Here is a 13,372-nt window from a genome sequence, read left to right on the forward strand (position 1 = left end):
CTGCGCGTGCATGTTATAAAATCGGGCATAGATTTATGCGCGCCAGGTTCCGTGTGCAAATCTACGCCTGCATGTACCTCTTAAAATCCGGCCCTAAGTATACACACACATACACACATTAAGAGGCAGATTTTCAAAGCCTACGCACGTAAATCCAGGTGGATTTACACGTGTCCTGCCTATTTTCGAAAGGCCAAGTGGCGCGCTTAAATCCCCGGGATGCGCATATATCCCGGGGCTCGAAAAAGTGGCGGGTCATGGGTGGGGTGCGCTGGTATGGGGGCAGGGCGGGGGCGTGGCTGGATCCTCCAGGCACAGTGGCTGTGTGCGCATGTTATAAAATCAGGCGTACCTCTTAAAATCCAGCCCTAAGGTTATTGATCAGGCAGTCATACTTCTAATCAGTAGGGATGTGAATTGGTACCAGACTTGTTTCCGGTATCGAGTTTGGGTAAAAACCACAGGAAATCTTCGTTCCCGCGATTCTTACCTGTTTTAATTGGCAGTGTCGTGCCGAAAAATAAACAATACCCCAACCCTTTAAATTTAATTCTTTCGCATCCCCCACTCTCCTGACCCCCCCCCCCCCCCCCCACAAATTTTAAAGTACCTGGTGGTCCAATAGGGGTCCCGGGAGCGATCTCCCACTCTCGGGCCGTCGGCTGCCACTAATCAAAATGGCGCCGATGGCCCTTTGTCCTTAGCATATGACAGGGTATCCCTGCCATTGGCCGGCCCCTGTCACATGGTAGGAGCAATGGATGGCGTGGGCCTTCCATTCCATCCTACAAAACGCAGCAGCAAGAATCCTCACTGGATCTAAAAAAACATGATCATATTACTCCAACACTTATATCACTGCACTGGCTACCATTAAAATTCAGGATAGAATACAAAATACTGTCTATTCTACATAAAATTATATATGAAAAACAAACAAACTGGCTAAGTTCCTCCATAAAATTGCACACTCCAAACAGAAACCTCAGAGCAGCAAATAAAGGACTATTAACTCACAAACAACTCACCTCAATTCACCTCAACTCAAAAGAGAGCAATCTCTCTAGGAAGCCCGAAACTCTGGAACACCCTCCCAATCAAACTCAGAACACAAGAAAACTTAAAAACTTTCAAGAAAGATCTAAAAACCTGGATGTTCACCAAAGCCTACCAACTCAGCCAATGAAGAAAAAACCCCAACCCCCTCCGATTAACCCTAGGAAATCTGGGAACTCAGATAACAAAGAATCATAATTGTGTCTCCTTATTTTAGGGGACTTTAATATAATTGTTGATGACCCTTCTAAGTCAGCCAATAATATTTTCTGTCATATTCTGTATTAGATTTAATTTTAATGTTGGAAGATATTCCCTTTTATTGGCTTCTTTTTCTTGGTCGATCTTCTTTTAATCACTGTTCAGGTGGAAAACATAATGATCCCTTTAACCAATTAATGAACTACTACAAATGTTGAGGAATCCTTTGATATTAATTTTGATATCTTAGGGCCTGATTCATCAAGGCATTTTCCCATAGACACAAATGGGAGAAATGCCTTAGTGAATCAGACCCTTAGCCAGTGATGTGAATCAATTCCCTGCCAGTTTTTCCCACTTTTCTTATGATCCTCAAATACATATGTAGAATGAAATGCTCAAAATAGCTTTTGATAAAGCAGCTCCTTTGAGACAGCATTCCAGAAGTATTACAAATTCCTGTCCATGGTGTCACGCAAGGCTTAGATGTTTAAGAAGAAAGGTGAAACTCTAGGAGATAATTTAGCATTGCGTAAAAACTACATTGAGTATATATGTATGTGATGCCAGTATCAAATTCTATCATAGGGAATGGAAATGGGTTTAAAAAGATTTCCTTGCAAAAACGTGAATTTCAGCAGTTATAGTGATCTGGTAATAACTGTGGCTGTTTCAACTTTGAAGTTTTACTTTATTAATGTGCTATATTTGTATTTGTTTGCCAACTGTTTTGTCAATATATTCTGTATGTAAACCAGCAAGTCCCTTTGCACTGTGAATAAGTGGCATGGAAAACTAATAAAGAAAGAAAGAAAATAAATCTTCATATCTGGCTAAAGTGATTTTAAATAAATCCTATCATTTATTGCGTTTTTCACAAAATGAATTATTAAGATTGCCTTCTGCAGCAGAAATGAGATTAGAAATGACACATCAGATATACTTTGCTCATCAGATTCCAATACTTTGGAATGCTTTACCTTTTGAAATTTATCATGAACTAGATTATCAGAAATTTAGGAAGGGTTTAAAACTTGGCTGTGCCAAAAGGTGTATAACTGATGTTATTGATTTATCTGATTATCTACAGTTGGAATATCATTTCTCAGGAATAGAGTGCTGACAGATTAGGTTGGGAGTTCTTGATGAATGTTTGATTTTTTGAAATTTAATGTATATATTTTATATGTCATTTTGATGTATTTATTGTCTTAAATTATAATTAGGTAAGCTTTTTGATGGTCGCCACCTTGATTTATCACAAGAAAGGCAGATAAAGAAATAAATTAAATGAAACTAAATTAACATCTACTTGCACCCCTGGAGTAGTCAGGCAAAAATTGCTAAGCAAGAGGCAAGCTAAGTAGACTTTTCCAAAGAGATTAACTGTGAGGTAAATAGCAATTATATAAAAGGCAACTTGAAATGAGATAAAGGCTGGCAAAGACATTTTTCATGCATAAAAAATATGCATTTCTATTAGATTGTGCTTATGAGTCGGTTAGGTCATGAGTGCCCATTGGGGCATCCTTCTGTGAGTGCTTAGCAAGGTCTGTCCGTTCGTATTTTTCATTTATTTGGGAATTAAACATTGGAAGACAGATGCAGAACATACCTGATAAGCATTGTTGTTATAGAGGCATGTTACTGGTTCTGTAAAAAAAAGAAAAAAGCACACAACAATCAGTTTCTGATATCTGTATTTTCAGCATTAAGTACCATTCTGCATCAGCTTATTATAGATAGTGATAAGGGTTGGGTTAGAAAATGTAATAAAAGACCAGAGATAGGTAATTCTAGGGGTGTGCATTCGTTTTCGCCATATTGGCGATCCGCAACGTATATTGCACTATTCGTAGTATTCGTGGGGAAGCGAAATGTATCGCGATTCCCCACGAATACACAAATCTTCGCCGAATTATACGGCCACCTAAATAAAAATTTAAATAACCCCCCCCACCCTCCTGACCCCCCCAAGACTTATCAAAACTCCCTGGTGGTCCAGCGGGGAGTCCGTGAACCATCTCCTGTACTCTCACACCCTCGGTGCTGGTTTCATCATGGCGCCGATAGCCTTTGTCACAGGGGCTACCAGTGCCATTGGTCAGCCCCTGTCACATGATCATCGGCGCCATCTTGTGCTCCTACCATGTGACAGGAGCTGACCAATGGCACCGGTAGCCCCTGTGACATAGTATGGGCAAAGGCTATCGGCGCCATTTTGAGTACCGGCATCGGACGGCTGGAGTGCAGGAGGTCGCTCTGGGACCCCCGTTGGACCCCCAGGGACTTTTGGCCAGCTTGGGGGGGCCTCCTGACCCCCACAAGACTTGCCAAAAGTCCAGCGGGGGTCCGGGAGCGACCTCCTGCACGCCAGCCGTCCGATGCCAGCACTCAAAATGGCGCCAATCGCCTTTGCCCATACTATGTCACAGGGGCTACCGGTGCCATTGGTCAGCCCCTGTCACATGGTAGGAGCACAAGATGGCGCCAATGGCCATGTGACAGGGACTGACCAATGGCACTGGTAGCCCTTGTGACAAAGGCTATCGGCGCCATGTTGAAACCGGCACCGAGGGTGTGAGTGCACTGGGGATGGTTCCCGGACCCCCTGCTGGACCACCAGGGAGTTTTGGTAAGTCTTGGGGGGTTCAGGAGGGTGGGGGCTGTAGTTAATTTGAATTTTAGCTGGGACACGAATAGAAATCGTCGTATTAACGCATCGGGGCGCCATACGGCCGAATGCAACGTATCTGCTCCCCGACGAATCCGAATCACGAATGCAACGTATGGTGCCTCTCTGCACATCCCTAGGTAATTCCAGTCCTCAAGTGCCACAGACTGGTCTGGTTTTCAGGATATCCACAGTGAATATGCATGAGATATATTTGCATGCAATGAAAGTAATGCATGCAAATTTATCTCATGCATATTCTATATGGATATCTTAAAAACTAGACCTGTTTACGACACTTGAGGACCTGAACTGCATAGTCTTGCGGTAGATATTCGGCATACCATAAACTAACAGAACAGGATATGATATTGACAGCAAGTTCAAACTGTTTCAGGTACAAGAGTCACTATAAATGAGCTTATTTAGTACATACCACAGTATCCACAGCAGGAACTTTCAGGTCTGTAGAGTACTTGTCTCTCATTACTCGCACAGTTCAGATCGTTGCACTGAGCAGGTTTGCAAACTGATCCTGTGGTACTACAGGTACACTCAGTACATCCACTTACAGACCACATGTCACCAAGCTGAAGACAGAAGAGAATACAGAGATATCAGATCCAATGGTACTAGAGTAATATTTGATTGCTCACTTAATAATTCAGTAATAGAGTACTTACATATTTTACTTCTCCGTTTCCACAGCAGACTGTTAAAATAGAATGACTGATTTTTAGTGAAAACAACTGTACAAAAATGGTATAAATGAAATGATCCTAAATATATGTCTATCTATGCTAATAACAATGGGGCAGAGGATGGCAGAAAAAGACCACTTGGCTCATCCAGCTTGCCCAGTTATTCCTGTCTACACTTTTTGATTGGATTGGACTATTTTATTGATGTTTCAGGCCTGATTCTCACTCAGTAAGCGTAGATAATGCACTCAGAGTATCTGTCTATAAATATGCAGAAAAATCTGGAGCCCTGCGGCAGAAACAGTGTGGAACATTGTGCTGAGGTACAGCGGGGAATTTAACTTTGGCTGCCATGGCAACAGGACAGGAGCCTTCAGTCTGGTGCCAAGACCTGAACTACATACAGTGGAGAAGACAGTGTGCAATACTAATGACCCTTAAAAACAAGAGTAAGAGACTGAGTTATAAGCAACAGGTGTGAATTTTATACATAATATTTCCTGCCTTCTTATTTTCTCATTTGTGAAATGACTTTATTATTAGAATATTTAAGAGGTTGGGGGAGGCAGGACATAGACAACAAATCCCCTAATCCTAAATTACCTTACTGCCATTATTTTATTGAAGAGATATATTATTAGAAAAATATTTGATAGTCTTAATTAGATTACAGGCATGGAATTGAGATAAGAAAAATTCTTCATGAAATGTTACTGGTTCTTAAGAGGTCTATATTCAAAGAGTTTGTCCAGGTAAGATAAACCCTGATGACTCAAATTTTTCCCCTGCTTAGTTGTTAAATCTTGTGTGGAAAAATTGTTTGTCTGATTTTACTTTGTCTGGGTAGATAGCAGGTCTGAAGTTACCCCGACACCCTGAGCATCTTTAGACTAGATATTTGGCCCAAAGCCATGTCAGCTGAGTATCTGATCTAGTTATCCAGACAAAGGTGTCTGGGTAACTTTATCCGGCAACTGGTAGCCAAATATATCTCTCTAGGAGAATGATTTTCAGCAAGATTTAGCTGGCTAAGTAAGAAGTTAGCTGACTAGATCCCTGGGGGTGAATATTGCATCACTAGAGTGGCCAAACCTAGCCAGGTTTAAAGTAGGCATTCCAGGGGGAATGTTTAGGCCAGAGGAGGAAACTATGCACCTACAACTGACTATTCAAATGGATGTGCACAGTTTTATCCCATTCCTCAGCTTGCTGGTGCAAAGAACCATGGGAACATTTGTAGCTATGTAGGTTTTAAGCAGGCATTTTCTCTTTAAAAATTGTCTTACGCTTACGTTGGGTACAAAAGCACCCTTGTATCTTGCCGTTAGGTAGCTTACTGAAAATTTTCCGCTAAATATTTATAATGTCTTCTGAAAGCTTTGTAAGGAACAGCATATAACTTACAAGACCTTATACTGTAATGAATGCTTAAGTTATACAATGCGTGCCAGCATTAGTATTACCTGAAGAGGCTGGTGTAGTGGTAGGTGAGACTGTTAAAGAAAATTAGTCTTTGTTAATTTTCCAAGGTATACGTTCTTACTAAGAAGCTTACAGAAAATAACTGGAAGGACAACAGAGTTGTTTAATTTACAATCTAAGGTTAGATACATTCAAAATAATTGATTATTTGTATGTAACAACAAACTAGGCACATATGTTCATACAGAGATAGTTCCTGTTGATGATATCCATGGAGCTATAGTAACACACTAAGAACACTGAAAGAGACATCAGTGCAGACCCATGACCTTATGGTATCAGTGCACTAGTGTAATGTGGTATCGCTGTCTGGGCAGTCAGCAATTCTTAGTGCTATGGCATCACTAAGAGAAAGCTAATGAAATCAAACAGCAAAAATGTACTTCCTAAATGAGTGCACCAAACAAATGAGGACGATAACACTATTAGGGATTTTTGAAAAGACGGTGAGGTCCCATATTCAGAGGCATGTAGCCAAATAAATCACTAGTTATTCGGTTAAATGAACATTTGGCACTTATCTGGTTAAAGTTTAGTCAGATATGTTATTATATTACTGCTAGTGTGATTCCAGGACTTGGGACTTAGCTGAAGGCAGAATGAGAGTGCAGAAGTCAGAAAGTTGTGAATTATAGTGGGACGGAGCAAAGAAAATGCTGGAACCAGGGAGGGAGGAAGGGCAATAATGCTGGGGTCATCTGGAGGGGGGGGGGGGGGGAAGTAATGGTGGTGATGGGGAAAATAGTGTGTGTGTGTGTGTGTTGGGGGTAGGGGAAGAGAGAAAGCTGATATGCATTATTTCTCCTCATCCCCACTAATCAATAGCAATCTCATGGTGACCACAACTCATAAGTTTCCAGGTATGCCAATTTTTCTGGGTAAAGTACCTTGAAAACTGTCCTATTAAAGGTGACAATTCTTTGCTAGCTGTTTTCATTCTATCCTTCTAAAACATTCATCCATCTATTACAATGAATTTCAAAGGGGTTATAGATGGGGTTAAAGTCATGTCACACATTCGTCTTATGAATGTTGTCTACTTTGTCAGTTATCCTAATGCCTGACCTCTGATTATCACTCACCCATTCCTTAGGTGGTGATGAGCAGATATTTAGTATTCATGTATGTTTTAGGGGACAATACTTATCTATAGTGACACCCAGATTATGTTAAGAACATTAGAACACAAGAAATTGCCATATTGGGTCAGACCGAGGTTCCATTAAGCCCAGTATCCTGTTTCCAACAGTGGCCAATCCAGGTAACAAGCACCTGGCAAGCATCCAAACATTACATAGATCCCATACTGCTAATGCTCAGGGATATGTTGTGGCTTTGCCCAAGTCTACCTGGTTAATAACAGTTTATGGACTTTTCCTCTAGGAACTTAACCAAATCTTTTTAAAACCCAGCTACATTTGCAGCTTTGTGTGTGGCATAGCTTGAATTAACACATGTTAATGAAAGCTTGGGTAGCATCAGCAAAGCATAGTGTACCAGACGAAAACAGATATATCCTTTAACTGCCTTATTCAGGCTCTTAGGGCCTATTTAGTAAGCATTTCTTCCACAGACATAAAGGGGCCGATGCAATCAAGTGCACTTAGTCTAGCGTACAGGTTAACCTGCGGTTGGATGCACATCCATAACCCCTGATGCAATAAGGGATCAGGGCTCCCAAAAATGTGCGTCCAAACAAACAAGTAGCTAATAGCGCTCATCACATGTAGATGAGGCTATTAGCTATTACCCCCCCATGCAAAAAATCACCGGATGACCATTGCACCATTTTTAACATGGCAAATTTAACACCAGCCCCAGAACTGATGTTAATTCATACCACGAGTCAAGAGCACATGAAAAAAAACAAAAAATACTGGTCTCTGTGGTTCCTATGACTTAGTATCATTGCAATACTACATTCTATTGCTTGCAGTATTTAAAATTAGGGGAAAAATGTAAGGAATCAATTACATTGAGTTATCTGTGGTGGGATAAAGCAGAGTTGTTTCCCTGTAGCAGGTGTTCTCCCAGGACAGCAGGATGTTAGTCCTCACATGTGGGTGACATCATCAGATGGAGCCCTGTCACGGAATACTTTTTCAAAGTTTCTAGAACTTTGACTGCCACACTGAGCATGCCCAGCATGCCACTAACCCTGTGGCCACATGTGGTCCCCCTTCAGTCTCGTTTGTAGCAAAAAGTACGAGCAAAACATAAAATAAGAAAATGTTATCGAACCCAACTCCGCAGGGTGATGGGCAGGTTTCGTGAGGACTAACATCCTGCTGTCCTGGGAGAACACCTGTTACAGGTATTCAACTCTGCTTTCTCCCAGGACAAGCAAAATGGTAGTCCTCATATGTGGGTGAATAGTGAGCTACAGGCCAAGCAGCACCCAACATGTGCAACAGGCACAACAACTGGGGTGCTGTTGGCAATAATGAGGCAGCCTGAAATTCACAGAGGGTCGAGGTAGGACGAATTGTGTTTTTACACTGGGAATAAGTTCTGTAGGACAGACTGACCAAAGACGGAGTTTTGTTTTCCAGCCTTGTCAACAAAGTAGTGGGCTGCAAAGGTGTGGAGTGAACTCCACATCGCAGCCCTGCAGATGTTGGCAATCGGTTCTGAACGATAGTGTGCTACTGACGTTGCCATGGCCCTGACTAATTGTGTCTTCACTCGTCCCTGAAGTGGAAGGCCTGTTTGCTGGTAACAGAATGCAATGCAGTCTGCTAACCAGTTGGAGAAAGTCTACTTGCCCACCGCATCTCCAAGCTTGTATTTGTCAAAAGAAACAGTTGGGTGTAATTCCTGTGGACTGCAGTGCGGTCTAAGTAAAAAGCAAGCGCATGCTTACAGTCCAAGGTGTGCAGAGCTCGCTCACCCAGTTGAGTGTGAGGCCTTGGAAAGAACGTGGGCAAGACAATAGGCTGGTTTAAGTGGAAATCTGTTACCACCTTAGGAAGGAATTTAGGGTGAGTGCGGAGAACCACCTGGTCATGGAGGAACCTCGTGTAGGGTGAGTAGGTCACAAGGCCCTGTAACTCACTTACCCTGCGAGCAGATGATATGGCTACCAGGAAAATTACTTTCCATGTAAGGTATCTGAGTTTGCAGGCATGTAGAGGTTCAAAAGGAGGGCACATGAGCAGTGCAAGAACTACATTGAGGTCCCATGCCACAACTGGTGGTCGTAGAGGGGCTTAAGCTGTAACAAGCCTCTCGTGAAGCGACCCACAAGGGGTTGAGCCATTATTGGGGCATCTCCTATTCCTTGATGGTATGCAGAGATGGCACTGAGGTGTACCCTTATGGAGGATATATGGAGACCAGATTCTGTGAGGTGCCAGAGATAGTCTAAGAGGTTTGGTGTGGGACAAGAAAAGGGATCTAAGCCTTTCTGTGTGCACCACAAGGTAAACCTCTTCCACTTAGAGTGGTAAGACTTCCGCATCCAGGCCATCAGAGACAGGGTCTGGGGGTTCGGGTGACGTAACTTGCCGTGATTCTGTGTTATGAGGTTGTGCGCCATTCCCAGACGAATGGGATCCTGGACAGATAGGTCGACCAGTATGGGAAACCAGACTTGGCATGGCCAACACGGGGCTATGAGTATCATTGATCCTCGGTCCTGTTGTAGCTTCACGAGAGTCTTGCTGATTAGCGGAATCAGAGAGTACTCATTTTGCAGGCCTGCGTTCCAGGGGCAGGCGAAGGCATCCATGGCTGGAGCTATTCAGTTCCTCTGTAGGAACAGAAGCATTCCACTTTTAGGTTCTGTTTGGACGCAAAGAGGTCGGACCGGTTTGGACGCAAAGAGGTCCCACCGGTGGGTGATTCTGCTCAGAATAGAGGGATCCAGAGTCCACTCGTGGGGCTGGAAACTTCAGCTGAGGCGCTCCGCTACTGCATCTGTGTGCCTGCCAGTTAAGTGGCTCGCAGTAGTATTGAGTGCAAAAGGGCCCAGTCCCAAATCTGCGCCGCCTCCTGGCAGAGCAGGTAAGAGACCATGCCCCCCTTTTTGTTCAGGTACCACATTGCAACTTGGTTGTCTGTTTGAATCAAGACTACCTTGTTCGAGAGGCAGTCCATGAATGCATAAAGGGTGTCCCGCATCGTTCGAAGCTCTAGGAAGTCGATCTGATAAGTTGCTTTGGCTTTTGTCCAAATGCCTTGAGTTTGAAGGCCTTCGACATGTGCTCCCCAACTTAGGTTGGAGGCACCTGTGGTTAAGGTCACTTGAGGAGCTGGTTGCTGGAAGGGAAGACCTGTTTGTAAGTTGACCTTGTGAGTCTACCAGGTGAGAGACAGATGAAGCTGGGTCATTATGTGGACCAGGGACAAAAGTGGCTGAGTAGCTTGGTGCCACTGAGATTTTAGAGTCCATTCTGTAACTCTCATGGCTAGGCATGCCATTGGGGTGGCATGGACTGTTGACGCCATGTGGCCGAGTAATGTGAGCAATTGGTGAGCCAAGGCTATTCATTGACTGCGGATAAAGCTGGCAAGGTTGGATAGCATGGTTGCACGGTCATTGAGTAAGAACCTTTTGGCCAATTTGGTGTCTAGATCTGCTCCTATAAAGGAAAGATGGTGAGACAGTGTCAAGTGGGATTTCAGGTGGTTGATCAGAAACCCCAATGAGTGCAGCAGACATATGGTGAGCCCGAGAGAGTCGAGGGCTCCTTGCCTGGACTGGCTTTTTATGAGCCAATCGTCCAGATAAGGGAAGACATGGATGCCCTTGCAGCGTAACTGTGCTGCCACGACTGCCAGGCATTTTGTGAACACTCGGGGCGCTGAGGTAAGCCTGAATGGCATTCCTTTGTATTGAGAGTGCCCATGACCTACTAAAAATCACAGGTATTTGTGATGAGGAGGGAAGATTGCAATATGGGCGTATGCGTCCTGAAGGTCCAGAAAGCAAAGCCAATCCCCTTGTTGTAGCAGAGGGAGCATGGTGCCCAGGGACACCATTCTGAACCATTACTTGTGAAGAAATGTGTTTAAGGCATGGAGATCCAGAATAGGCCGGAGGCCACCGGTCTTTTATGGAATTAGGAAATACCTGGAATAGAACCCCCTCCCCTGCTGATTCGATGGAACTGGTTCTGCAGCTGTGGCCAACAGAAGGGTCGAGAGCTCTGACTCGAGAAGTCCTGTGTGATCATCCCAGCTCCAGTATGGAATGGGCGGGAAGTCCGTGGATGAAGTTGAAAAATGGGTTATGATGGACAATACACACTGGTCCGTGGTAATTGTGTGCCAATTGGTTGCAAAATGGCAAAGGCGGCCTTCCACTGGTGAACTGGGTTGTGGGATCAAGTGGGGTGGCTGATGCTCTTTGGAAAGAGTCAAAATCCAGTCACAGGACCAGCTTGTGGAGCTGGCTGCACTCTAAGTGTCCTTGCTTGACGTGTCGTGCATGTCCTTTCTGAGGGGCCTGAGCTGGTTGGGCACAGGACGTGGGAGGATAATATCTACGTGGTTTGTAGAATTGCTTCCTGTTGTCCCTGCGTGTGTCCCTGCGGGCTACGGAGGGTGCATCTGAGGTGACAGTTGAAAGGTGATGAGGGTCTCATGATGGTTCTTTAACTGGGCCACTGTGTCTTGGATCTTGTCCCGCTGCGGAGACTCTGGATGCTATTTCAAAAGAGTTGTAAGCAGCTCTGACCTCGTATTTACCTGCTTTCAATCCTTTTTGCAGGATGGAGGACAAGGTCTCTTGTTGTTGCTGTGGTAAGGTCTCTGCAAATTCCTGGACTTATTTCCAGAGATTTCTGTTATATTGGGTCATGTATAATTGATATGCTGCTATTCATGCTATCAACATGGACTCTTGAAAAACTCTACATCCCAATGCATCTAATGCCTTCTGTTCCTTTCCAGGAGGGGCAGAGAAGTGTGGATGGGATCTTTTAGCCTTCCTTTGGGCTGATTCTACAACCACAGAATGGTGGGGCAATTGGCTCTTCTGAAATCCTAGGGCTTGTTGGACCAGGTAAGTAGCATCTGTCTGGATGGTCCCACAGGAGGTGCAAGAGGTCAAGTAGAACTTTGTGCACTGGTATTGCCATTACCTCTTTTGGAGCATCTACAAATTGTAAGACCTCCAACATTTTGTGGCGAGCGTCCTCTTCCATTATCAATGGAAATGGTATGGTCTCAGACATCTCCTTGACAAAACTGGCAAAAGAGAGGTCCTCTGGGGAGAACAATGCCTTTCTTCTGGGGGTGAAGGCTCTGAGAGCAATTCATCGGAAGCTTGTGAGGAGTGGTCTGAGGATGCCTCCTCCCATGGATCATGGGGAGTTTCTTCCTCTCCTGCCAGTATTCCTGAGGGAGGAAGGATGCCAGATCCTAGAGGATGAGAAGGCATCGATGGATATCGAGGTGGCATCGATGGATGTGGCATGGATATCAAAGGAGGCGGTGTCGGCATCGAAGGCACCGAGACAGATGAGGTGTGCTTAGGCACCGATAGTCCTGATGGCCCCTGAATGAGCTCCGGCATCGGTGGATCCCAAGCTGGGATCGGGCTGGAAGTCCCCTCTTCTTCCTCTGCGGAACCTGGTATGGGAATCGGGACCTGCGGAGGCCTCGATGGTTGACTCAGTACCAGCATGTCTGATGGCACGGGCTGAGTCGGTACGGAACTGATGACGGTGTCCAGGTGCTCGAGGAGCGGTGCAAACATCGAGGTACTGATTTTGGTGCCAGTATGGAGACCGGCACCAGTGGCGACTGGAAGCCCTGGAGGGCATTCAGCACTGCCTGTTGGACTAGTCTGTCCAACTCTTCCCTAAAGGCTGGTATAGAGAACATTGCGCCTGGGGTAGGAGGCAGGCTAGGCGTTACTGGAGGCTCCACAGGGATCTGTGGAGGCTCAGTACCCTGCACCGATGTTGGTGGGGAATGCCTTGGGGTCCCGGGTCCAGAGGAGGATGGGGGCTCCTCTTCCTGGGCCCTCTTCACAGGCAGCTCGATGGTAGTCGATGCTGCTGCAGTATTGGTGCCGGTGCTCAGTCTGGTCCTTCCCTGGCACTGAGGACAATGATGCCGATGTCTTTGAGGGTGTCGGTGACGGATTGTCACCCGCTCCACGATGTTCCTGGTGGAGTGTCTCCGAGGTCGATGGACCCTCTCCGGTCAATGCTGCTTGAACTGGAATCGATGGAGCAGAATGTTTCGACGCAAACAAATGCTCCATCTTGTCCAGTCAAGCGCGATGGCTTTTGGGGGTCATTTGTGT

At 45.0% G+C, this 13,372-nt stretch overlaps 1 protein-coding gene across 1 annotated transcript in view; it reads right to left on the minus strand.

Moving 5' to 3' along the window:
* Nucleotides 1–13,372, minus strand: part of LOC115082229 (integumentary mucin B.1-like) — a gene marked incomplete at its 3' end in the record, with an annotated part of 116,868 nt that overhangs the window by 11,899 nt on the left and 91,597 nt on the right. The window contains 4 exon segments of the mRNA XM_029586485.1: nt 2,873–2,910; nt 4,368–4,521; nt 4,615–4,643; nt 6,096–6,125. Coding sequence (XP_029442345.1) covers nt 2,873–2,910; nt 4,368–4,512 — 183 coding nt within the window.

This window comes from Rhinatrema bivittatum, unplaced genomic scaffold (assembly GCF_901001135.1).
Source record: "Rhinatrema bivittatum unplaced genomic scaffold, aRhiBiv1.1, whole genome shotgun sequence".
NCBI lineage: Eukaryota > Metazoa > Chordata > Amphibia > Gymnophiona > Rhinatrematidae > Rhinatrema > Rhinatrema bivittatum.